The sequence below is a fragment of the Clarias gariepinus genome, chromosome 10 (assembly GCF_024256425.1).
Source record: "Clarias gariepinus isolate MV-2021 ecotype Netherlands chromosome 10, CGAR_prim_01v2, whole genome shotgun sequence".
NCBI lineage: Eukaryota > Metazoa > Chordata > Actinopteri > Siluriformes > Clariidae > Clarias > Clarias gariepinus.
Window position 1 is genome coordinate 26,554,756 of NC_071109.1, and position 27,191 is coordinate 26,581,946.

At 36.8% G+C, this 27,191-nt stretch overlaps 1 protein-coding gene across 1 annotated transcript; it reads left to right on the forward strand.

Moving 5' to 3' along the window:
* Positions 1 to 14,603: 14,603 nt before the first annotated feature.
* Positions 14,604 to 26,455, forward strand: gnaia (guanine nucleotide binding protein (G protein), alpha inhibiting activity polypeptide a). Its single transcript, XM_053506139.1, has 9 exons — positions 14,604 to 14,908; positions 19,564 to 19,606; positions 19,717 to 19,858; positions 20,012 to 20,169; positions 22,047 to 22,175; positions 23,212 to 23,341; positions 23,653 to 23,806; positions 23,927 to 24,134; positions 25,417 to 26,455. Exons 1-8 carry the CDS (start codon positions 14,791 to 14,793, stop codon positions 24,115 to 24,117), a joined length of 1,065 nt encoding a protein of 354 aa, XP_053362114.1. The 5' UTR covers positions 14,604 to 14,790; the 3' UTR covers positions 24,118 to 24,134; positions 25,417 to 26,455.
* The last annotated feature ends 736 nt before the right edge of the window (positions 26,456 to 27,191 follow it).

Genomic DNA, 27,191 nt, shown 5'->3' on the forward strand with positions numbered 1-27,191 from the left:
GGGGGCGTAGAAACACACACACACACACACACACAGAGCGCTCGAGTTCAAGGCAACACAGAATCGACTCGTTCCTTGATCTTTCCTTTGATTTTCTCAGCACCACGGAGAGCGTAACGAACTTCACTTGAGCCTCTGCGCGAGTTTGTACCGTCACGTGACCGGGGCTCTTAAGCTTTAGTTCATACTGTACTGAATAAGGCAGTTAGAATTCTCTCTCTCTGTTCCAACCGTCCACTTTGCACCTGACCCCACCCATGGTGTCATGGTGTCTTGCTACCTATGGATTTTAACACCCATTTTCATCATGTTTGAGCGTAACCTCTAAAAACCTTTCCGATGTATTCGGCCTGCTAAACTTCATTCTGACATCTAACACAACTCTGATGCCTTAGGAATGGTGGCCTTTTTTGCAGAACTGTTTTGCATGACCGGCCTGTTATGCATCTTTGAATGATAAAAGCAAGGGTGTTTTATTGGCCACAGAAGTGTCCTTGGATAGCGCACACCTATAAACATCAGTTTGTGAAGATCTTGAACAGACCAGGATGTCTATGGAAAATAGGCTAACTAGCAAAAGCTGAATACTGATTAAGTAGAAAGATGTGTGTGTGTGTGTGATTTTTTTTCCATCCAAAGATGGGTGTGAATCTCAGCCCAGGGTTTACAACTTACTGTATCTGGTCTTTAAAAAGGGCTTCAGCAAGCACTGCAGTGTCTATAATACCCAAACAAAATTGAACCAACATTAGAGTGCGGTTCCGGTGTTTATTCCTACATCATCAATCAAGTAACCCAAACAGTGACAGAAGGCTGGGCAGGTTTTGTCCCACGCCCAAATTTGCTTTATGGAAAAATAGGTCGAAGCCATACTGAGGAATGCCAGCTGCACAGTGGAAAGTTTGTCAAAGTGAGCTGTCCAAACACCTCATTACAAGGCCTGAGACACAAGACAGGGTCCTGCGCTCCATCAGTAAACTCTTCAGCGTGACCTTGGAGATGTTGCAAGCCGTAGACAGTCAGGGAGCAGTCTGGATGCCAAGCTACTTGCATGAACGCCGAGACGTTGAGTTATACATTGGCAGGAATGAAGGTTTAAAGAACAGATTGAAATGTGACACAACATATTTAAGGATGGACAGTTGTGACAACAATGCCATGTATGGGCAGATGATACACAGAGGGGAAATTGTGTATTTTGTTTTATTGGTTGAATAAATCACTTGCAAAGAAGAAAACATGGTGTCTCTATTTATTAGGCTCATGCACAAACATTTATGGAGCTTAAAGGGAAAAAAAGGAGGAACTCTCCATTCCCTAGGCACAAACACTCCCGATCCTCCTACTGTCCAGCCTGCAGGACAAATGAGATAGATTGAACATCTTAAGGAATTTTAAAAACTGAAATGTTCAACACAATGTACAGGTACAACATAGGCAGTTTATAATTTTTGTGATGGCAGATGGGTTGCCATATAGCAATTTTTATTACGGGTAAAGATTCTCATTATGTTAGATTACCCACATGAATGATTTAATTTATTTTTGGGTGCAAAACTATGTCTTGGCCTGACGCCACCCTCAAAACGACTTTTCCAGACAGGCTTTATTAGGGCCGTTTGAGGCAAATCGTGTAAAAAGTGGTTTGCTGTAAGTCTACAATGAAACACATAAGGGGGACAATGACATTAGAGCTCAAACATCTAAAGATTACAACTTTAGAACAACTGAACATAAATTGTTATAATAATCACACAAAACATGTACCCTGCAACCAACCTACAGTATTCCGACATGTGAAAAATGTTATATTTGTTGAAAGCAGTGGAAATAAAATAAGGTCTACCTAAGAGCTCCAGGCCTGAGTACAGGATAAGCGGTATAGAGAATAAGTGAGTTAGGTCTATCTATCTATCATTAGTATTTTCTGAGGAGTCTTAAAAAGTCCCACCTATGGTCCGGGATACTGGAGAACTTTTACCACTGGTTAAAGGTAAAATGTACCTGTCTACTATTCACCATATTCACTATTCAAATTAAAGAAAAGAAGAAAAGGCTGTGCACATCCAAGTTCTGGATAAGGAATTGGTAGAAAAGCTGAAGGATTAAAAATGGATAGTTCGGTGGCGGTTATGGTGAGGTTTTGTGTTTAGGAAACAAATTAATTTGTTTGATTACCTTCAGCAATTATTCATACCTCTTTTATTCATCATTTGTTGGGAAAGCCCATTAGCACAATATGCCACAATCGCTCCGGGGTGTTTTTTTATGGTGCTTTCAATGCTAATCAAGAGTCTATTAATTTTTTTATCAGTACTGGTGTGGTTAATTTAGTAATCTAGTAAATGTTCATCATTATGAGTAATCCTTACCAGTGGAATTAGCTATTACAAAGTTGGCAGCTAGAGGTTTTACTTTTAAAATTTTATTTAAACCAATGCACAAAAGCACACTGTTTGCCATGAAAAGAGTTAAATCTTCGCTACTTTAGAATACCACAATCTGTTCTATAGCAGGATAGTAAGTGAACTTATTATTAAAGCAACTTTTGTTTTTTATGGTGTCAGTTGACTGGTTGACATCACAGGTCACTTCCTTTGATAGACTACTGTTAACTTGGGTTCATCTTCAGCCATAATTTGAAATGCTCAACATAGTTAAGTAGATGAGTCTCGATTGTGTTGATCGATTGGCACTCCTTCTAGGTTGTTCCCTTCCCCGTGCCCTGAATCTCCTGGAATAGGCTCCAGGTCTCCTGTGACTCGGTACAGGATAAGCAGTATAGAAAGTATATTAAGAGTAAATAAGGTCTATCTATCTATTGGTACAGCTAAAATAATCAGCAAAGCAACACACTGCATTGTGCAGAATCAGCATGCTCATTGTTGGTTGTGAGCTTTGATGGCAAAGTTCACCTGGATCAGATTAACGCTCTCATATTCTTCTAGTTATAATGTTGTGAGATTTTATGGTCACATCTGAGGCAAACTATGTGCCTTATTTCTCATGAATGACAACTCTGAAAAAGCTTTTTCTTTAGGAAGTTGAATGTAATTTTGTATTTAAGATGTGTAAATTATTGTTTTAAAAAGAGTAGATGAAGGTGGCACAGTGGCGTAGTGGTTAGCATGGTGACCTCGTACCTAAAAGGTACGATATATATATATATATATATAGTATGTTCATATTAAAGAAAAGAAGAAAAGGCTGTGCGTACCCGAATTCTGGATAAGTAATTGGTAGAGGAGCTGGAGGATCATTAAAAATGAATATTTCGGTTGTGGTTATGAAAGGCTTTTGTGTTTTGGAAACAAACGAATTTATCTGATGACCTGCAGCAGTTACTCATAACTGTTTAATTAATCAGTTGTTGGGGGAAGCCCATTTGCACGACATGTCACAATCGCTCCAGGGTGTTTTCTATGGCTTGCTTGCTTGCTTCAAATGCTCATTAACAATCCATTTCCTTTTTTTTGCTAGCACTAGTTTGATAAATTTAGTAATCTAGTAAATGTTGGGCACACGTTATAAGTAGTCCTTACCAGTGCATGCGATAATAAAATTTGTTAATAGAATACAGGAGTTGCTACGATGTTGCAAAGTTGAATTTAAATTGATGCACAAAGCCGCACTGTTTTCCATGCTAGTAGTTAAATTCTCGCTACTTTTCACTACCAAATGCCTTTCATAGCAGAATAATAAGTGAACATAACCTTCCAAAATCTTAATAATTTTTTTTTTATAGTAAAGTAGTCTACAGTGTGTCCGTAGCTGACTGGGTGGGTCAGTTCCTTGTAGACTTGTCAGGTCCTTCCTGGCAAACTAGGGTTAACTTGCGTTCATCTTTAGCCATAATTGGAAATACTTAATTAACAGAGTTAAGTAAATAAGTCCTAATTCAAATTGCCAAAAGGGTTCATATTTAATCATAAATGGAATAAAATCTTCATATCAAGTTGTACAACAGTTGATCAGATAAGAATGTATAAATTATATTACTGGGCCAGCGTGTTTGTTGATATAGGTTTCTGGTGTTTGTTCAGTAAATGTTGTATGGATAGTGCACATACAGTATAACCCATGAAAAGGAACTACACTAAGCAGATGAAATACTGCTGTTGGCATAAACATAATGCACATGGCAAAAAGATGAATACAATATAACAAACACGGAAAAAACCCACCCACACAACCAACACTACTTATTCTCTCTCTCTCTCTTATTCTCTCTCCCGTTCTCTCTTTCTCTCTCTCTCTCTTACACACACACACACACACACACACAAAATACAATATATGGCAGAAAAGATGGGCCAGTAAAGTAAGGCCAACCCCATTTTTCCTCTACATTCTCAAAAACAGCTGTTTTATTAAGTATTTTAAAGGTTATGAGAGAATCTATAGCATGATCAAACGATTGGGATGTGGCCGTAATGACTAATTTCATGTGAACGATGTGCAACTGAATGCAAAAGCTAGCATCCACTGGAGAGTGAAGGCAGAAACATGTACCTCTATTTTATAATTTATTTAACTGGATGATTTTTATTTCGAACAGCATGAGAGCAGATTGTATGAACTAAAGTCATTGTTCATTAATCATTTTCTCATTTTTACACAACATTCATTACTTATTTATTCATTTCATCATTTATTTATTGCTTTAATTGCTACTGTATAATAAAACAAAAACATATTTTTGGCACATTTGGCTTCTGCTTATCCACTGTTTTCACAATGTTTTTTTTATGACAGAACTGTCAGGTTTTTATTTTATGTTGTTGTTAGTCTTTCGGCTGCTCCCGGCAGTGATTCTTATTGTAGTGGATTATGCTCTATCTATGACAAGAGGCTGGCCTTACAATGCAATCAAACCTACCACAGTCTATGGGCTTCTCTACAACAGATGATAAACACAATATGTGATTAATATATATTTGACCGAAGAGCATTTTCCAGTCCCCTTATACAATAATGTAAGCAAAGTCTCCAGAAAACAATTTGGAAATACCAATTATATATAATAAAAAAAGCAGAACTCAAGGCTATGTTTAATAGTGAAAGTAAGAGCATTTCCACATGCACAATGTGAAGAGAACTCAAGGGATTGAGACTAAACAGGTGTGCAGCCTTATGAAAGCCACTTATCAGTAAGACTAATCAAAAAAAAGGCTAACGTTTGCTAAGGAGCATAAAGAATGGACTGTGGAGCACTGGGAAAAGGTCATGTGGTCTGATGAGTCCAGATGCACCATGTTCTGGAAGTGATGATCCATCATGCCAATTGCCTACAATACAAGTCTGAAGAGGCAGTGTTATGATCTGGTGTTGTTGCTATTGGTCATATCTAGGTTTAGCAACATTATGTGCACAAAAAATTTTGGTCATCTTACTGCCTGAATATGCTAAATGGATTTTTTTCTTCTCATATGGCACGCTCATATTCCAAGATGCAAATGCCAGTATTCATTGTACTTGCATGAGACATAATTTTCACACATGGCCTGGCCTTGTGAGTCCAGACCTTAACCCCATTAAGAATTTTGGGATGTGCTGGAGAAGACTATACACAGCGGTCCAACTCTCCAACCATCAACACCAGATGTTAGGGAGAAATTAATGTGAAGCTGGACTGAAATAAATTATGATATTGTGTAAGCTTATCGAAATGATGCAAAGGTGAATGCATGGCGTATTCAAATCAAAAGGAGGTCCAACTAAATATTAGAGCATGTGGCTCTGTAGTGTGTATAACAGCACTTATAATACCCAAACCAAAGATCAAAGAACACAAAGTAATGTTATATAATGTGTGTGTATATACACATTTGTCTAAATATGGAGTTGGTCCCCCCTTTGCTGCTATATCAGCTTCCACACCTTTTGGAAGGCTACCCACAATTACTTATTGTTTTGGAGGTCCACAGCTCTTACTTTTTTGGAGGTTTTCTGAGGGAATTTGTGTCTATTCATTCTGGAGAGCATTCATAAGGACAGGCACTGATGTTGTCCAAGAAGGCCTGGCTTGCAATCCTCCTTCCAGTTCATCCCAAAGGTGCTCAATGAGGTCGCCAGTTTTCCCCAAACCAAAACTCATGAAACTATGTCTTTATAGTGCTTGTTTTGTTCAATGAAGCACAGTCATGTTGGAATAGAAAATGGCCTTTCCCAAACTGTTGTCACAAAGTTGAAGGCATAGCATTGTCCAAAATGTCTTGGTTTGCTGATGCTTGAAGATTGCCCTTCACTGGGGATAAGGGGCAACATCTTTCTGTCTCTTTCTCTCTATATGTTTGTCACAGAAATGGCAACTGAATTTGCAATCTGGGAAAAATAAACAATATTAATAAATTGTTGCAATATGATTTTATTTATTTTGAAACGTTATTACATTGCAGACAGGGCCCTTGTTATTTTAGAATAGATAAAAATTCTTAAAAAAAGCCATCTTGATGTGTTCTATCACTCATCGTACATCCCACAATTAATTTTTTCACAAATATCTTCAATGTACAGACACGTCAACTCATTTATTATTATTTACAGATTTATTATATGTATAGATTGGATAAAGAAGATCCTTCAAAGGTAAAATCATGCTAATCTGGTAATGCTGCATGTTCTTAATGTTTTTAGGATAAAGTGACTTTGTTGGGTGTCACCTTTAGTCAGTGCTTTGTAGAATACATTGCTTTTGTCATGTAAGTGTTTTGGTAAGCTTTGTACATTTTGCATTTTACAATGAGTAGATTACAGTGAAAAGCTGTGTGTTGGTAGAGAACTGTGTTAAGTGTGTTAAAAAGGTGTACTCTGTTGAAGGGTTGGTATAACCAACTGTGTAAAAAAAAAACATGTCTATTTCCAAACTATTTTCAATCTTTTATAAATGTTGAAACTTATAAAAAAGTATTTGAGTATGATTCATCTTTTTTCGATAAGCGTGGAATTCAGCCAACGTTGAATTTGTATAACAGTAAACCGACTTCACGCTGCATTTCCTCACATGTCCACTGTGTGGTGCTGTTGTATTGGTTTAAACGACTAATCCAACTTTTAAAATGACATCTCTAACATGGGACAAACTTGTAACAAACTATAATGAACTGAAAATACTCAGTTTTACCGATTTTTTTGGAGGTCAGTTAAAAATTTATACTATATTTATAAACATCCCAACCTGTGCTCCTTTCATAATAATAATAATAATGATAATAATAGTAATAGTAATAATAATAATAATAATAAATGAATGAATGAATGAGCAAAAGAATGTATTTGGTCTACATCAGAAAACCTAATCTTGCAACACACATCCTTTTGGTTTCTACCTCAGCAAATATTTAAACTTATTCATAGGTACAGGCCATAATTCAACCAATTTTCCATTCAAATGGGAAACAAACCAACCCCCTCACATCCCTTACAACCGTGTAAGTGTTAAACATGCGATGGGTTGGTACTGTATGTGACGCGGTAGTAAATTTCATCATAAAATGGCTGCAGGCCTGCAAGTGGTCAAGGTCCTGACCTTGACCAACATGCAATCAATTTGCATTTATTGTGTAAAAACAGAAAGAAACAATATCTTTTCCTGTCTATTACATGTAACGTGTAGTCGGATTGAGCTTGGCGATCCTGTCTCATGTCTAATCCTGTCATTCGGCTGCTATCATTTTGTCCAGGCTTGGGACTGAAACTAGAGCCAGTGGCTGGGGTTTGAGTATTGGGTGAGAAAAAAAAAAAGAAAAAGAAAAAAAAAAGGCAGAATTGCCTGAGTTTGTTCTTTGCTGCTCCAGTTGCTCAAATGATGTCATTTATCATTGTTATGTAATACAAAGCGGCATTTAGTTATTAATAGACAAAGTTAGTTTGGCGGTGTAGTAGGTTAAACTGAGGTATGCACACATCAGGTATATGTATATATGGGAGGAAGGCGGTGGTTAGGTGGTTAAGGTATTGGACTGCGGACCAGGAGGTCCCCAGTTCGAGCCCTGATGCTGCCGGGTTGCCCCTGTTGGACCCTTGAGCAAGGTCCTTAAAGTGCTCTGATACAATTGGGTGTCGAGCTGGCAACCTGACCCTGTAAATAGCTGCCACAGAAACAAGAGTATATCTGTTACCCAATATAAATATATATTTATATATATAAACAATAATAATGTTTGTATATAGACTAAATTTGTCTTATGTAAACAATGACACACATATAAAACAAAAAAATAATAAAGGTCTGTAGGACATTTAGATGCAAATATCATAATGATCAATGCAGACATGTGAAAATGGACCTTGTACAAATGAAAAAGTGATAAAAACAATGTGGTGATCTTCAAAAAATAGTACGTTCTCATAAAATCATACTAACCACAACACATAAATTAATGTCTTTAAGCTTTGGAAACATGCTTTGGCCTTATGCATATCATCAGATTTTGTGGAAACAAAAGGCACCCATATTGTAGAATTACTTTTTTAATATTCCAGGTGTTTGCTTATGTGTGCTGGCTGTTTTCAGTTGGTGCAACAGTTGTTGCTATGGTATTGCTGAAGTACATGATTTTTTTTGCTCAGCCCTTTATTGCACAATAATGTTTTGGATATACTGTACATACAGCTTACATAATCTGTATGGGTACATCACTGTTCCTCTTGCTAAACGTACACTTAAATGTACCACTGAGGTTGTTTAGGTGTGATTCAAGATTTAAAGACACATTCACTTGTAGTAATAGGTAAAAAAAAAACATGTTCTCTTGATTGACCTTTGAAAGCATTTGTAGCCGAAGTGTTTCGGACCATCTTTCATAGAGTTCATGTTTATTATATGCAACAATTTCTTTGTTTTCTTTTTGATACAATACTGATAACAGACCTGGTTGTATCAGCTGACAGTCAATGTGAATGCGGCCCTGATAACTGCAAGCTTATGTTGCTAAGTTCTATAAAACGTCAGAGGTATATTGTATGTCTGTATGTGATTTGGGTTGTATGAGTCAACACCACACATTTACAACACATAAAAACGTCAGTGGTTTGGACTGAAAAATAAATTATTTAACTTAAATAATTGTTGTTAAAACAACAATTCAAAATTCACCAACATTCAGGAAGACTTAAGGGCATATATTTTAATGCATTTTTTTTAAATGAACACTAAAGAAAACATACTGTACAGTACAAAACATCAGATTGAAGTCCAAAAACAAACAAACATTTACATTTACTTTTAGGCATTTGGCAGACGCTCTTATCCAGTTATATAGAAAGTTCAAGGTACTACTAAAGATAGACAATAATACAATAAGGCCTCCACTTATTCCCTGAGCTAATCACTGTTCACGGCATTAATGAGGCACATGTGAGCTGTTAGTTATAAGGTGAAAGGGAACGAATTGAACCATGGGAGAAATGCATGCACAGACTGAGGGTAAGCACGTCACTGGATGTACAGTACTGTAACAATACTTCTTCGTTCATACACTGTTGTTTTTGTAATTTGCAAAACCGGTTTGCTCAGCTTTGGACCTTTTATGTGGGCAGGTTATCCTGATTCAACTCCTGTTGTCCTGTTGACCTAATTTTCTTTTTCATGTTCGCAGCACTAGACCAGGTACTTCTCAGTGCCTGTTCTCTTAATTGCAGAAAAAATGATGGTAACATAGCAAAATCTTTTTGTGGATGTGTGCAACAAAAAAACTTACTCAAATGAAAGTGAAGTTAAAGTGAAGTTAAAGTATAAAAGTTTTTAATAGATTTTTTAAATTCACTTATTAAATTAATTAATGAATAAAGTCATTCTCATGTTTTCCTGTGGTGCTATTTCAGAGCTACTCCAACCGTGCACTAGCAAATAAAACATGTAATCATTTAATAAGGAGGAAATTAGCAAAACATACTTCAATTTCCTTTTTCAAATGAACAGTTTGACAGCAAAATGAGATATTTTTGTAGTTTTGAAATAAAGTTTTGTTCATGTTTTCTTTGAGTCATGTTTTTTTTTTAAGTTTTAAAAAGCACAAATAGTGAAATATTGCTTCTACTGTATTTGTATACAAATATTATTAATTGTTTTGGATATATCAGAAAGAATTTTTATAGCTATTTAATACTTTGGTTGGATTTTAACAAAAACTGTAGCAAACATGCTTTGATTGTGATTTTGCCAAACAGCATGTCCTGGCACCAAGTTAGAGATAAGCAAATGAGTTGTAGACAGGCAAAGGAGTCGCCTCATTTCATGCGAGTCTTTGCTTGTTCCAGGATATTGGAGCATTCTTCCACGGTAGGGCCAGGGGCACTCGATCCTCAGGTTCCACACTGCCGTCTGGCATCTTGATCCTCTTCAAACACACAGTAATACATATGAATTTGCACATGTAGTGATACTTTTTTCTAAATCAGATTGTGTGCTAAACTGAATGATTGAATGATAAATCAAGCCAAGACTTTTCTTTTAAACAAAACATGTAAAAAAAAAAAAAACAGAAATACATTTACACCTCGCCATTTGCTTCATTATTATATTGGTCTACAAAACCTATTTAAAATCTTGGCAAAATGCTTAAAGAACAAGAAAAATACTTGTGTCAAAAGGTTTGAGTGGTATTTTACAAATAATTTATTACAGATTATAAACACCCACTGGACACTTTATTAGAAATATCTGTATACCTGCACATTCACTCATTCTCACACAGTAAACTCGCCAGCGCAGAATTAACTGCCTCTACATTTTTTATTTGGGATCCAGCTTCATATTGTTGTTCTTTGTTGACAGGTGTGGACCCAATGTGGTTTTCTACTGTTCTACTGTGTGAAATGCTTTTCACATGCTCACCACAGTTGTGAAGAGTGGTTTTTTGAATTGCTATAGCCTTTCTGTCAGCTCAACTCCATTTGACTATCATTTTCAGAACCAATTCAACAGCAACACATTTGTACAAGATGAGATCACTGATGTTAGATGTGAACAGTAACTGAGGCTGAAGATCCATATCAGTATGATTCACCATATGGTTTATGCAGTGAACTGAGGCCACCTGACTGGCTGACTGGAAATTGCATGAATGTGCAGTTTTTCTTGACGAAGTGGTCAGAGGTTGTATGTATTGTTTTAAAACATGTATGAATATATAATGACATGCAATAAAAATGAATAAATAAATTTGAAATGTATTGTTTGTTTTACAGTAAGACCACCTGTTTCTGGCTTAATACAGTAAAGACCAACTGTACCCTTTGTGTAATTTTTTAAAAGTGAAAAAAAAGGCTTTCTTAAAAGTTTTTTTCCCTTACATTATTTACTATTATAGTCTTAAAGTCTTAACATCTTATAGAAGCTTAAAGTTTATAGTCACAGAATCTGTCTAAGAAAGTAATCCCATGAAATTGTTTATTATTGATCATAAGTAATTAAGGTGTATGTTACACTTACAGGTATACAATACTCTAAATTTTGTAGTGGAATAAATGTGTAGTTCATGTTTAGTACTAAGTCATTCTATAAAGACTTGAGTGAACAATCCATCACAGTCCAGTGAGAGTGACCTAGTCAGATCCATTGTGGGTTTGTAGTAAAATAGAGCTGGCGTCAGTTGTATTGGAAACCTTCACTCCCTGGTTTGCATGCTTCCCCCTTTTAAAATGTAAATATTATGTAAAGTAATAATGATGAGAATATTTCCACAGTCACTGGATGAGAGCATCTCTGATTGGGTTTATGGTTTATATGGCATCCGTCAGACTCTTCTGAATCTGCATGCATTTGAATTTGTGGGGAAAGCTGACCACCATGTTCTGAGGTGGCAGCATCATTGCTTTCCATAAGCACATTATATTTTTTCAAGAACATCCATAATTCCTATCCCTAATCTTCCTATACACATTATTGGCTCTGTATTATGGCTTATAAACTACTTTATGAAAGAAATAAAAGCGTTTTTACAACACTTATTGGTGAGTTGAAGAATGATTACAACACTTACATCATTTCTAAAGCACTCACTGCACATATGATTATTTGATTATATATATGTGATTATCAGTGAAGGTAAAGACATGCATCACAACTTTTTAAGTCGGCATGAACTGTGTAAGAATAATTGAGCTCTTCGTGAGCCGATCAAAGATATGGGGTAGGAAATGGGGTGGTGAGGCTTATTTTAAGGGTGGAAACCGACACTCACATTGAGTTATTCTTGCACACAGCTTTTAAATATAAAAGACTTTTTCTCTTAAAACCAAATATTCAGAAATCTTTTAACAAAAGTTACTGCTCTAGTTCAAACATTTATTTTAGTTTAGTTTAGTCTTGAAAATCTTATAATGTGTCTTTGAGTGCATGTGTGTGTATGTGTGTGTGTGTGTCTGTGTGTGTTGTATGTGAGCATATGTGAGAGAGATAGTGATATAGATAATAGATACTCTTGTGGTTAGAAGTTTACATACACTATGTATGTAATGATCATGAATCATGCCATCGCAATATTAAACTTTTAATAACTTTTTTTGAACTGGTATTCTTCTTTGGTAGAATTCAATTGAAAAAATGGTCCAACAGTTTTGTCAAATTTTGTCCAAGCTTTAATCTGCACTTCAAAATATATTGTTTGTATATTTTTTGACCCTGATATCAAATCAGGGTCAAAGACATACAAATAGGGTCATGTGCTAAAAGTCCTCTGCTTAGTTTACACAGGTCAAGACTGTCAGGCCGGCCAAGAACTAGAAGCTGCTGGAACACCAGTGTCACTCCCCTTCTCCAAAATCCACATCCTCAAGCTTGACTACAGTTTGCGGTTGACCACATGGACCAAGAAAAAGCCTTTAGGAAAAAAGTTTTAACGAGAAGTATATTTAGATTAGTTAGGCGAGGCGTTTAACTCCAAACACTTTGTAGCAACTGTTAAACAGGGTGGTGGTAGCATCATGTCTTGGGGCTGTTTTGCTAGCAGTGGAATTGGTGCACTGCACAAAGTCGATAGACTAATAAAGCAGAAGGACAACTTAAGAATACTTAGCCTATTTAGAGCTCAGCCTCTAATCATCAGCTAGACAGTTGAAACAGAATTGCTTGTCTGTTCTAACAGGACAATGACCCCCAACATGCATCAATGCTGCTTGTGGAATTGGTGAAGCAGGCTAACTTTAAAACTTTGGAGCCTCAATCCTTATGAAAATTTGCGAACTGTTGTATCCAGGAAACTTAGAAATATTGCCAAGAAGAGTGGTCAGATATCTAACTAGAATTCTGCCAGAGGCTTGTTGATGGCATTTGACAAAACATTAGGTGTGCTGTATGTGGGGTACATTTTGACATTTTGATAAATACATTTTGTATTTATAATTCTGACCCTGCCTTAATTTCAGAAAAAAAAACAAAATTAAATAAAACTTGCTACAAATTCTTGTTGTTTTTTCTATTAACTATGTAGGTACAGTGTGTATGTATGCATGTATGTACAGTCATAGCTCCAGAAAAAGTATTTTAAAACGCAACACCGCTGACATAAATTTTCATGAAAAATGATGTTCACGGTTTCATTTCAGTCTTTCGATTCTCACCTTCAATACCCACCCCGTGCTTGGTGGGTTTCTTCCAGGTGCCCTAGTTTTCTTCCACAGTCCAAAGACATGCAGATTAGGCTAATTGCCGTTCCCAGTTGCCCGTAGTGTGTGCATGATGTGTGTGTATGTCCAGGGTGTAGACCACCTCGTGCACAAAATGTCCTGGGATAGGCTTCAGGCCCCACAGGACCCTGTACAGATTAAATGGTATAAAATACGAATGAATGAATAAATAGACAGACATATTGATAGATAGATAGATAGATAGATAGATAGATAGATAGATAGATAGATAGATAGATAGATAGATCTACAGTGTGTGGGCGGAAGATAGAGAGGGGGGTCTGTACTTTCCTATTGTACTGTCATTTATTAGTATTTTCAGTATTATTATTGTTATTGTTGTTGACAGACATACAGAAAGAGAGCGAGAGCGAGAGAGAGACACACAAACACATAGGGAATGAGAGAAAAAGAGACAGACAGAGAGAGCTATAGATAGAGAGAGAGACTCAAAGTGTGTGTGAGAGAGAGAGACAGGACTTTTTATTGCATTATTATTGTTATTATTCTAATTATTACTACTACTACTACTATTATTATATACATATGTGTACATATGCTTTTTTCTTTTTTTCTTTTTTATAATGTTCACGAGAGTCACCTTATCTTTGACTAAATGTCTGTACTTTTGTAGATTTTATATACATTGATTTTTTGGTACTCTTTGTATAATGTTTTTTTTACTCTCTACTCCTGTTATTTTTTTTTTGTGCCTTATCTCTAAGCTTCGGCAATACGAATGTAAATATTAGTCATGCCAATAAAGCACCTTTGAATCTTGAATCTTGACAGAGAGAGACACAGAGAGACAGAGAGAGAGACAGAGAGAGAGAGACAGAGAGAGAGAGAGAGAGACACAGAGAGACAGAGAGAGAGAGAGAGAGAGAGACGGGGGGGGGGGGGGGGGGGCGGACACGCTTATGAGAAGAGCAGGAAGCTGTGTTTGATTCATTCATCACACACACACAGTGAGAGAAACACACGGGGTTTTTCTCTGTTCCCGGTCATTTAAATGATTATGTAGAGAAATGCGTTAGATTAACCCGCACTGTCGAGTGCTGTCGGCACCAAACTTGCGCATGTTTTATTTTTAACTTCTGTTTAAACCAGCGTTTTTGTTTGTTAGTTTGTTTATAAAAAAAAAAGTCAGACGCCTGGAAGATGGGCTGCACAGCGAGCAGTGGCGATAGAGCGGCCAATGACAGGAGCCGGATGATCGACAAGAACTTAAAGGACGAAGGAGAAAGAGCCGCGCGCGAGGTCAAACTGCTTCTCCTGGGTAAGTAGCTTCACTTCGAAAGCAACATTAGACTTTAACTTCGTTAAAAACAACTCCAGCCTTATGTAATAGACTATTCTATAAGTAAATTCGAATGCAATTTCATTTTTTAATTTTTTTTTATCTAATCGAAACTGGATATTCAGTGCACTACATCTTGTTGTTATTTATACCCTACGTAGTGTTCTTGTGTAGGGAGGACGGAGTAATTTGGGACTCATCCAACAACCTGTGCTCTGCATGAGCATAAAACTTTAAAAGTAACTTCACCTTGTTGAGCAAATAGGCTGTTTTTCTACTTTTAATTCTCTTGTTGAAATGTAGATGTGACTTAAACAACTTGAATCTTATATTAATCAGTTCCTGAATTATTCATGAGTAAAACTGATTAACTTTTAAGGAAAGTCTGTTTAATGTTCATGTCTATATGTTTTAATACAGTCTAAACTGTAAAAGCCACTTTGTTTAGTCTGTAAAGAAGTGATCGGAAGCCCATAAAGAAAATAAACATATTTTTCTCTGGGTTTGTGTGTGTGTGTGTGTGTGCGTATTTTGGATATACCTCAGAAAAATTCTTCAAATAATCCTGGTAGCAAGCAAGTGGTTCAATTTCCTAGTTGTGGTTCAAAGACCTGTGCTGCTTGAGTTTTAAGGGTTAAAGACAAACATTAATGCGGTTTTGGTTACGTGACACTTTAATAAATGTTTTATTTTCTGTTTAGCATTATTTACAATAAATTTAAGTTAGACCTACTTATTGTACCATTAAACATAGCAATTTTTATTTTCATTTTAATATCCGCACAGCAGCTGGGTTTCGGCTGTGAATCGCTGAATCAGTATTAATGTAGGGTATAAAGTTACAAACTGATACTGTGACTAGTATCAAGCACCTAAACAGGAAAAGAAGCATCTCTAAGTAAAATATCTACAGACATGTTTATTTCAATACTGGATGTGTAACGAGTGTTGCCTTATTTGTCTATTATTAATGGTTTTCAGAGCAGCTGTGATTATTAAATGATGAATAAATCTCAAACAGCATGGTTACTGTCCGCTGCTTTCTAGATAAAATATACATAGTGATAGTGCACAATGGTACTACCTGGTATAATTTCTTGTTGCCTTTTTGGTTCCCTTAAGCATACACATATTTTGCATTATTACTATGTATATTTTACATTAGCTTTAAATCTTAATGCTAAACAGTAATTACAGTCTAATTATATTCTTCAAACTCTTTTTTTGAAGTGACACTTTATCCACATTTTGATGTAAATGATATGTAACACAGTAAAGTTAAAAAGTTACATGTAGAACTCCATTGGCAAAACAGTACGGGTTAGTAACTTTTATTTATTTATTTTTTTTTACTATGAATGATGTAATCCATCACTTTCCATTTATGCCCTTCACTTTAGAATGTAATGATGTAAAGGAGCGGTTTAAATACACACATTAATTTTGTGAAAAGAAATAGCTTGGATTATGTATAGAACATTTTAACTCATGACTTGTGGAGCTCAAAGAATTGAAATAAATTCAGTTTTTGTGAGCTCGACAACTTCACCTACTGGGTTTTTATACCTTTGAAGTTGTCTTTGAATTTCAACAGCTGGAAGCATGTTTGTCGATCCTTTGGGAATTCATTCATTTGCCAGTTGGGCAGATACACACACACACACGCCCCATAGGAGCGGCATAATTAGCCAGGCGGCTGTGTACTTTAATGGCTGTTTGTTGTAGGGTCATGTGTCTGACAACACATCTATTTGTGTCTGCATGTGCAAGTGCAATAAAGACTGAAGTATTTTGCAGAGTGTAAGAGGAGCTGGGCAAGTCCTGTGGCAGAAAGTGAAACTCTTACTGTATCTTAGAAGAGTCATGGTATCTGATGGCTTATCATATAACTCTGTCAGAAAGGCCAGCGGTTTGCCTGCAGTTGGATTTTGTCCATCAGAGCCATGGAAAACTCTCAACTGCATTGTTTTTTTTGACCCTTAGGGAATAGAGGACCTACTGTACTGTACTTCAAAAGCTGTTTCAATGCCTGTGGCATTTTGTAGAAGAACAACAGATTTACTTTAGGTGAGAGGTGCGAAACCTTTCGCCGAGTACCCGCATGCTGGCTGCTTTAAATCTGTTCTCCCCTTTTAGCCGGAGGATGCGCTTCTCTATGACATTGGATTGTTGCCTGGTAACCAAACAGCCAGCTTAAATTACAACACCGTAAAAATGGCAGGTGGAGTAAACCAAACAAAAGGTGTAACTATTGTGTCAGGACACACATTCACTCAGAGGCTCGGTTCTCTACAGTGGGCTGCTATTGGTACTTTTGAATTGTAGTACTTAATGAACTATATGCGCTTGTGAAATGCCACAGTGGATAAGAAAGTACCATTCTGTGTATATGGGCGTCATGCTGATTACAATCTGGCAGTGTAAGAAGCTTCACCACGTCTGTGTTTTTTTTTTTTCTGATTACGAATCCAGCATCAGGAACAAATACCACTGTGGGATTGTCAGCAAATCCAGCTGTTTATTGTGCCTGTATACAATACAATAAGTTCATTTCACCATTTTTTTTAAATAAAACTTAGATCTTATTCTTAAACATATGCTCTGTCATTACTGCAAAGCCTAATATTAAAATAATAATTAAATGCAATAAACAAACTTGCTGAAAATTAAAGAAGGAAACTCATCAAGTCTCTTAATTAGGTGCAGGGCTTCCCTGAGCTTCACACTCCCATAGTTTTGATTTTATAAATCTCTAGATTGCTACTGGAGCAATTAAAACAGCGCTTTCAAAAGATATTTTTTCAGATGATGGTGTAGGAAAACGGTGCGTGTTAGACACGTATCTCCCATGAGTATTCAGGCCGGTGAGTGCTAATACCATATCATATCATTTACACCATGTTCATTATTTTCAAACCGTTTAGTGACACCTCCCCATGTTCTGTGGATGGGGCGGAGTCATCCTGAAAGAGACCACACCCATAAGGATAAATAGCTTTCACCGTGGGATAAAGATGATGACACGTCGACACAGTTTTATAGTTTCTTGTACTAAAATTCAAGTCCATCAATAAAGCTGGCTAGGTTCCTCGACTTCAAGCAGTGCTCATGTGGCTGTGGGTGTGCCTGAAAGCCCTAGAGTTTGGGGCTGTTGTTATTCGAGCCATGTGTGTAAGGTGCTGACTTTGCCTAATTGCTGTTTGTGCTCTGGGACCGAGAGAGATCATTCAGCCCCTTCAGGCCATGCCAAGAAAGCCACTTGGGGAGAAGCGGTGACTAATTGAAACAAGCTTAGTAGACATCAGTATCAGCTGGTTCTCAGATCTGCTGGAAGTGAAAAGGTGAAAGACATTCAGTTCTTTTTGGTCAGCCAAGATCAACTTTCAACTTCCAGATAATTATTTTCTTTCTTTTCAGATTCGATACAGGTGCCTATGGGAAAGTTAGATTTGGAACACAATGCTTCTCTTTAATCCAGTGATCACTTGTCTTTGTGTATTTTACAACTTCCAACATTTGAGCAATAAATCAGAAACAACAAATTAATGCTTTCAATTGAGACTGAGAATGCCTGGGAGACTGGGTCGGTTTCTGGAGTGACAAACAACAAAAACACATGAGACATCAACCAAGATTTTAATTGATGGCTGTGCACTGAACTCAATGTAAATCTTTTTCTAGGTTTAATATCGAAGCATGCGTAATCCTTTTCGCATGCTTTCTCTTTAATTCCGCTATAGCCAGTTTGAGATTAATTAATCTCATCAGGTAAACACCCATCCAGCTTTCCCTGAGTTGGAAGATCAGCTGCATGTTAAGCAGCTCCTGACGCAGATTGCTGCTCCAAATCGTTGGTAAATTGCTTGAAATTTTCAGATATGGCGACTTCAATTCTCAGTGCTCATATGCCAGAGGGGATTTCCTAGTTGCTTTCAAGGCATATATCAGATTTCCATTTCACTTTATTTATCTTATCCCTTTTTATAAAGCCTTCCCTTTGGAATTGCATGCATGGCCTGAATATCCGCTATGATATGACCTAAATTGCAATATTTACATTAAACACAGTTGAGGTTAGACACCAGACAAATGTTTTAGTGAGTAGACCTAAAGTATTGAGCTGTCCTCTACTGTATTTGTGACAAAAGTCTGAGTTTTTTTTCTTGCCTTACCTTTATATTAGTGGTTTATTATTAATTATTGTACATTTATCCTGGTTTTTATACATGTTCTTAAAATTTTTGTATATTTTATAAAAGCTCACTCACTCACTCATCGTCTATACCGCTTTATCCTGTATTCAGGGTCGCAAGGGCCTGGAGCCTATCCCAGGAAGCTTAGGGCACAAGGCGGGGTACATCCTGTACTGGGTGCCAATCCACACACATACACACACACTCACAGGCCCATTCACACACAAAGGGCAATTTGGGAACGCACATGTGGGAGGAAACCGGAGTACCCGAAGGAAACCCATCAAGCACAGGGAGAACATGCAAACTCCATGCACACAGAGACGGGTATCGAGCCTAGCTGGGAATCGAAGCCGGGTCCTGGAGGTGCAAGGCGCCTTGCATCCCATTTTTGCTGAAAATAAAGGTGAAAAAGGTGTTTCTTTCTGTTTTGTTTCTCAGGTGCTGGTGAGTCCGGGAAGAGTACAATTGTCAAACAAATGAAGTAAGTCATCCTCCTGCACACAAAAACTGACTTTTAATACTGTAAAAAACACAAAGTACTTACAAAGTTCTTGATATCATGATTATCTTTATTGTTGTGGCTTCTCCCAGGATCATCCACCAGGATGGTTACTCACAAGAAGAGTGCAATCAGTTGAGGGCCGTGGTGTACAGCAACACCACGCAGTCCTTGATGATCATCATAAGGGCCATGGAGCGGCTGGACATCGATTTTGCCGATGCTGCTCGTGCTGTAAGTGCTGAACAGAGCGAGAGCACGATTACAATACATCCAAGAGCTGTAGTAATAAGAGCACATAAAGGAAGCAGGATTTTCCTCTGCAAAAATGTCTGTAGTGTGACTTGATTGTGATTGGTGATAATGCTATATGTGTGTGTAATGCAGGATGATGCAAGGCAGTTGTTTGCGCTAGCGAGCACAGCTGATGAGGGCGAAATGAGTCCAGAGCTCGCCGGCATCCTTAAACGCCTGTGGGGAGATGGTGGTGTACAGATATGCTTCGGGCGCTCCAGGGAGTACCACCTCAACGACTCCGCTTCATAGTGAGTCTCTAGATCTCGTTTGCATTTTTCCCATGTTCTAAGAAGATAGGCATTCGATGGGTAAAAACTGATGCATCAGTGCCTCTAGGGCACAGGCTCCCAAACCTGGTCCTGGAGAACCCCCTGTACATTTAAGTCTTTCCCTGCTCAGTGTTTTTCATTAGGGCTGAGATTCATAAACTCATTACAGAACAAAGAACACATCTCCTAATTTATGTTTCTAATGGTGCATAAAATAGAATAAAAAAGAGTAAAAGATAAAGATAATTAGAAAACTTTACAGGTATTAAACTAGGTGATCAGAGTACTATACAAGTGAGATTCAAAAGCAGGTAAAGAGACAATCGTGCATGTGTAAGCAGTGTGATTAAGCAATATAACTATAAAACTATAACTATTAAAATTAGAAATGAACTAAGCATCTCTGATATTGCACTTGACAATATTGCACAATTGTTTATTATATTCAGATATTGCCATTGGAAATAAATATAATAATAATAATTAAGAAAAAAAAAAAACATGGTTAGGTGCACGCTAGAGTAGAGGTTAGTACTGCAGCCTCGCACCTCCAAGGATGAGAATTGGATTTCCACTCCGGTCTGTGTGCATGGAGGTTTCATGTTCTCCCTGTGCTTGGTGGGTTTCCTCCAGGTACTCCAGGTGGGTTTCCTCCCACAGTCCAAAAACATGCAGATTACAAACAAATTCCCGATTGTGTGTGTGCGAGTGCATGAGTGTGTCTGTGTGTGCCCTCTGATGGGCTGGCGGCCTTGTACCCTAAGTCCCCTTGGATAGGCTCAGGATAGGTGGCATACAGTATAAAGATAGAGTAAGATGGAGTATAAAGATATAGTGGTATACACTATATAGTAGTTCCTAACAATAATTTTATTATGCTGTTGGGAATCTGGGCATTTATTATTTATAGTAATAATATACAATATATTAAAAAACAAACAAACAAACAAAAAACCTTTCACTGAAGTTTTAGTCTTACATAGTTATGTAAGTTATGATGTATAATTAAGGGTAGGGTTTATGCATCCCCACAGAGCACTGACTAGAGCGCAAGTGCATAATGGTGGTATTTTGTTTCTACACCACGTGAAATTGATTACAGCCCAGTAGCAGCACAGAGACAACAACATGGTGCATGGCCAGTATGAGTAAGTAATCAGCACCTCCCAGTTGCAGCAGGGGTACAGACATGCATTGATCCTTATGTTTAATATGTGTGTTTTTTTTTTTATATATATACATACCTGACTTAATCTGTTGCAATTGTTTGGAGGCAACTTTCAGCTCTAAAATAATAATTCCTGCCACTTGTGTAATGCAAAACACCATCCAAAGGTTTTAAAGCATTATATGAGAGTGTATTAAAGCTGTAAAAGATTTACACAACTCTTAAAGTGAGATTGGACTAATAAACGTGCACGGGAAATTTAGATTTTTTCCCCCCCTTAATCTCGTTTGTACCACATCACCTTGCCGTTCTCAGTCAATACCACGTTTCTACTTGAAGCATTCTCTTATTTGAGTTGTGTATTACAGTTTATTAATATTCTTTTATTCTTTCTGCATGCTCCTTATAGAGATTCAAATCTATTTTATTCAAATAGATAACAATGCAAATAACATGGATGTGTGTTGAAAACTATGATGTGGCAAAACCTCACCTTTTGCATCTGATGTGCAGACACACAATGCACTTTTTCTAAAGGACACTCCGTTCCAAAAATATTGGACGAATATTTCAGGTTCATTTGACCAAGAATGAATGCTTACATTCAACAGTGTTGTATGAAAGGTCCAGATCATACTACTCCTTTAATAACAGTAGATCTCCTCCATCATCTTCTTTTTTTTCCTAGCTACCTGAATGATCTAGACAGGATATCGGTCGCTACTTACGTCCCCAATCAACAGGACATCCTCAGGACCAGAGTGAAGACCACTGGTATCGTTGAGACCCATTTCACCTTCAAGGATCTTCACTTCAAGTGAGCTTTTTAGTCCGAACATTAAACTTACATCATAACTGGGGAATGTCAGCCAGCCAAGTCATAAATCAAGCAAAAATATTGAAATGTTGTGGTGGAGAATGTCATTTGCATGTTTGCCCTACTTGCATTTCAGGTTTTGTGAGTGTGTCTATGACGTTTTTGTGTATTATCTGCGCAAACAAAGAATATGTTGATAGTATATACTATGCAATTTATTTTGGAAGTTGGGTGTGATGAACTCAGGAAGGGTCAGTGTGTTGGGTTAATATTCCCTTATGTTTATGTCTGGATTTCAAAACAGTATTATTTACAGTTCGTAGAGTTAGACATGCCAAATCAGCATCCCGTCTGAGTGTACACAAGGACAGGGACACAAAGGTTTTTAAAGAAACTTTCAGATGCAATACGACTTAAAACCGTAAAAGTTTTATATCAATAATATCTGAGAAAGTTAAAGATTTAACTTAAAAAAAAAAAAACAGGCAAAGTTTTGCTTTGTAATCCTGGCCCCCTTACGCCTCTTTATTGACAGCGTTCTTCTCTTTCTCTTTTCATGCACTGGCTAATGTCCAGGATGACTAGGATTTAAACCATAAATCAGAAGCTACAGCAACAAATATAATAAAGTTAACACAATAGGAGTGGAAATCAAATTCGATAATGAACAGCTCTCACGTGGGGACGGAATTCACGCTGTTAGGGAAGCAAGGAAACCCCTGCATCATACAAGTGCAAAACATGTAAAATGAAAAGGGGAATCTTTGAAAGGTGAATTGATTGCAAGGATATCAGCATAAATAATCCTTCAATCAAACAATATAGTGAAAAAATGTAAAAAATGAACTGTAATAAACCTTACACTGTACCATGCGCAAAATAGCTCATGTGGGTGTTGAGCATGTTTATGTAATTTCTCATCCTCATTTAAAGATATTTTTTATGAAATCTGTTAATCCAGCTGATCTAAGGTCTTATTATACCGCGATAATGTTTGATTACTTATTTTTTATTGTTATTAACTCTATCCTTGCAGGATGTTTGACGTGGGCGGCCAGAGATCTGAGAGAAAGAAGTGGATTCACTGCTTCGAGGGGGTGACCGCCATCATTTACTGTGCTTCGATGAGTGACTACGATCTGGTTCTGGCTGAGGATGAGGAAATGGTAGGGTCAATTTAATTCTACACTACTGTTCAAAAGTCTCCAGACACCCCTAATTTCTTCAATTTTGCTTCCAAAAGCCGAAAGTTCCTGTTTCTTGAGTTTTTTGCTCAGGTTTTTGGCTCCAGTCCCTGTACCCGACCAGTTTAGGAGGAATGCTTTTTGTTTGCTCTGTTTTGCTCCGTAGTGGATCGATGCAGAGTAGTTTTATTTTTTGATCCTCTGATCTTGCAATTCAAGCACAGTCAAAAAAAAAGACTGTAAAGTAATAAAGTTGCTGTATTATTCCTTACCTTGTATTCCACCTTCTACAGAACCGCATGCATGAGAGCATGAAGCTGTTTGACAGCATCTGTAACAATAAGTGGTTTGAGGAGACTTCCATCATCCTCTTCCTCAATAAGAAAGATCTGTTTGAAGAGAAAGTCAAGAAAAGCCCTCTGACCATTTGCTTCCCAGACTACACTGGTACGCACCAACTGGTTTCGTAAAAGTGCTTTACGTCAGATATGCAGCTACATCACAGTTTTTGCCTTTGTGGTATTGTGTCTGGTACTCTCTCATCCATACTTCTGTTCTTGTGCTAAGGCGGGAGCTCGTATGATGAAACCTCCTCCTATATCCAGAGTCAGTTCGAGAACCTGAACCTGAAGAAGGAAACCAAGGAAATCTACACTCACTTTACTTGCGCAACAGACACGAAGAACGTGCAGTTTGTCTTCGACGCTGTCACTGATGTCATCATCAAGAACAATCTGAAGGACTGTGGGCTTTTCTAGATCCAGCTGTTACATCAGTGAGTAAAACTCATTAGCAATTATACATCTTATACACAACTCTCGAAAAACTGCTTGACTTGACAAAATATGTTTGTTTTAAATATCAAACATTTTTATACTTTTGTTAAAATGCCTGAAGCCAGATAATTTTAATATCTCTCTGTTTTTACATCTTGCATAATACAGTACACAGACACTTGCGCAAGAGACAGCAGTTTGTGTTTATCTCAGACTTTACATTAATTTTACCAATCTGCATTTAGTGAGAAGTAAATACTATATGATATCAGGTTAAAACTCATCAGCACATCACATATTGTCCTGAAAGATTACTAAAACTGAAATAAAATAAAAAAATCTTTAGGATGCCTGTCCTGAAAAAGAGTTCCAAATGTTTTAAAACAAGGTATCTGTTTGGAATAATTGGTTAAGTTTAAATTTAATTTAACTTTTTAAATTCAAATGTTATTTGTAGCATAATGTGAAATAATAACAGTAAAATAATAATAATATAATAATAATAATAGTAATAATAATAATAATAATAATAATAATAATAATATAATATAATAACAGTGATGTGTTTACATGACTACCAGTGACCATAATAATAATAAAAAAAAGTAAGGTAGTTAAATCAAATCGCATCCTGACAAAAATAAAAATTTTAAGTTTGCAAATTTAAAAATATAAATTACAATGCACAGAAAATAGGATTTATTACTATTTATTGGTGGACATTTGTTGTGCTTTTCTACAAGATCCTATACGTCACACCTGAAATTGTTTACAGGCTAAATTATTTCATTATTACTGAATTATTACAGTTTTTATTACAGTGAATGTTCAAGCTGATGACAAGATTAATAACAAATATTATAAGGGTGCACTGGGATCTCCTGGTGGGGGAAAAAAGCACCTCCTGTCTCTAATTTAGCTCACCACTGTACTATTGGATAAGATATTACGTATCATGTACTGTACATGCTCAATGGCAATTTTATAATGTCCATGCAACATATAGGTGCACTGTCAGGGTTTATTCCTGTAATTTTCAGCATCTTTTTATGTGTTGGGGCTACTGTGCCTGATAAATATGATATGTGAAGTAATGTCATAGCGGTGCATGTCACTACTGTAATGAGAATTATCCACCACTTAAATGGCAGATTGAGAAAAAAATAACAAACTGACAACTTCCAATGTTTTGTATGTTTATTGCAATTATCTATCTTTGAGTACTTGGCAGAAGAAATTCCTCTTAACTGAACACGATTCTGTATGTTCACCTCATCGCAGGGCGAAGAAAAATCAGACAGACAGCAAGTAGGTGGGAGAAGTATGGCTGCAGCGAAGTCAACCACGAACACGGCATATCCGTTATATAAACGCTTTATTTATCGTCTCTAAACATTTATACTGTTTCAGGGAAAAAAGATCTTTATGTAAATTATTTGTACAACTGTAATTGTTTTTGGAAAATGTTTTTAAAAGAATATTTATAGTGGCGCTCTTAAGGGTTATTACAGTTTTTTTGTTTCTCATGCTGAAGGTTTTTGGGAACATCTTTTTTTTTCTGCTTTTGAATTTGTCATCTAAGCTGCTAAAATAGAGATGTAGGCCTTAATATGTTGTACTCATATACCATTCGTAGGGCTGTTTTCCAATGATGACTGATGATGACAGAGAGCATATATAAATAGTTGACGATATGATCTCGCGGTGTATGTGTAAGAAAAAAAAGCTGCCTGAATATTACGAGTAGTGTAGAGAAACTCCTCTGTCTGCGAAACATTATAGATGGATGAGATTTCCCAGAATGCATCTGACTGACTACGCAGATTTTGCATCCATCATGTCTGATTAGTCGGTAGTTTGATTACGAAGTGACAATAGAGAGACTGAAGGGATGTTGAGGAGGAAATGAGGAATGATTTCGAGAAGAACACACATAACTTTGTAAGAAGTGGAGATGCTTAAGGGAAACCTTTTTAAAAAGACTGAAGCATTTCGACCTTGTTAAATCATTTCTGTAGCAACTTGTGGTCCAAGTGCATTGCACACTATTCAACTGCGTCTTATGCTTGCTAGAAAATATGAGTGAATTATGTGATGTAGACATTTTTGCTAGTTATTTATGAGGAATCGTAATAGTTTTATGTGCCTCTTTCTATGTCCCTCACTGTCTCTGTTCTCGTTGGTGGGGAAAAAACTTACCAATATCTACTATTTTGCTAATAAAATGTGCTGTGGGTAACTCATAGCATTTCAAAATACATTACTTTCATGTTTGTTTTGCAGCCTTTGCTTTTGGTTTAGGTTGTTTATGTTAAGCTCTAGTCGAATTATTAGCATAAGAAGAAGAATTTACAGTTTCAAAACTTTTGTGTTATTAAAATATGCCAAAAAAGCCATTACAACAAATTTTATTATATTTTTTTTTAACTTACAGGCTGTGCCTCAAAGCAATTCTCTATAAAGGTGTTATAAAGCTGGTGAAAAGTCTTGCAGCATGCTGCCCCCTAGTGGCGAAAATCACGTGTGTCATTATGTCTTTCTTGGAAGTGTTAAACTGACAAGTCAGACTCACATTAAGGTTTTTCATTCCTCATCAGTAAGTAGAACCAATTCACCTACCTGGATGTTGTTAAACAGTGGGAGGAAATCCACAAGTCATAATCAAACTGCAGACACTGAAGGTGTGAGGCAGCAACACTACCCAGTACTGCCAAATATACTTAACCTTTAAATTTTTTTTATGGAGCATGACTATTTATGCTGTGATACCGTATCTGACAGAATAATGATAAATATAACCTGCTAGTTCATAAGCATCTATCATGCCATTTGTACTTTCATAGATTTGTAAGCCTCTGAATCATACACCATGCTATTTTTGATATTTAAAAAAAAGTGTTAAAAAAAAAAGCTATACTGCATACCCAAAGGTTTGTTGACACATGATCATCACACCCATGCACTATCGCTCAAAAGTTTGGGGTCACTTTCTAACTCTATGGTTGTTACTGATTTTTATACTGAAGGGTTCCGAAATATGAACTTCTCCTCTGCCG

Bases quoted from the DNA above. Each gene is read 5' to 3' on its own strand.
- gnaia (XM_053506139.1), top strand. From the start codon at position 14,791: ATGGGCTGCACAGCGAGCAGTGGCGATAGAGCGGCCAATGACAGGAGC. The intron at 19,859-20,011 runs GTAAGTGCTGAA...TGTGTAATGCAG, and splicing joins TTGCCGATGCTGCTCGTGCT to GATGATGCAAGGCAGTTGTT. The intron at 20,170-22,046 runs GTGAGTCTCTAG...TTTTTTTCCTAG, and splicing joins CTCAACGACTCCGCTTCATA to CTACCTGAATGATCTAGACA.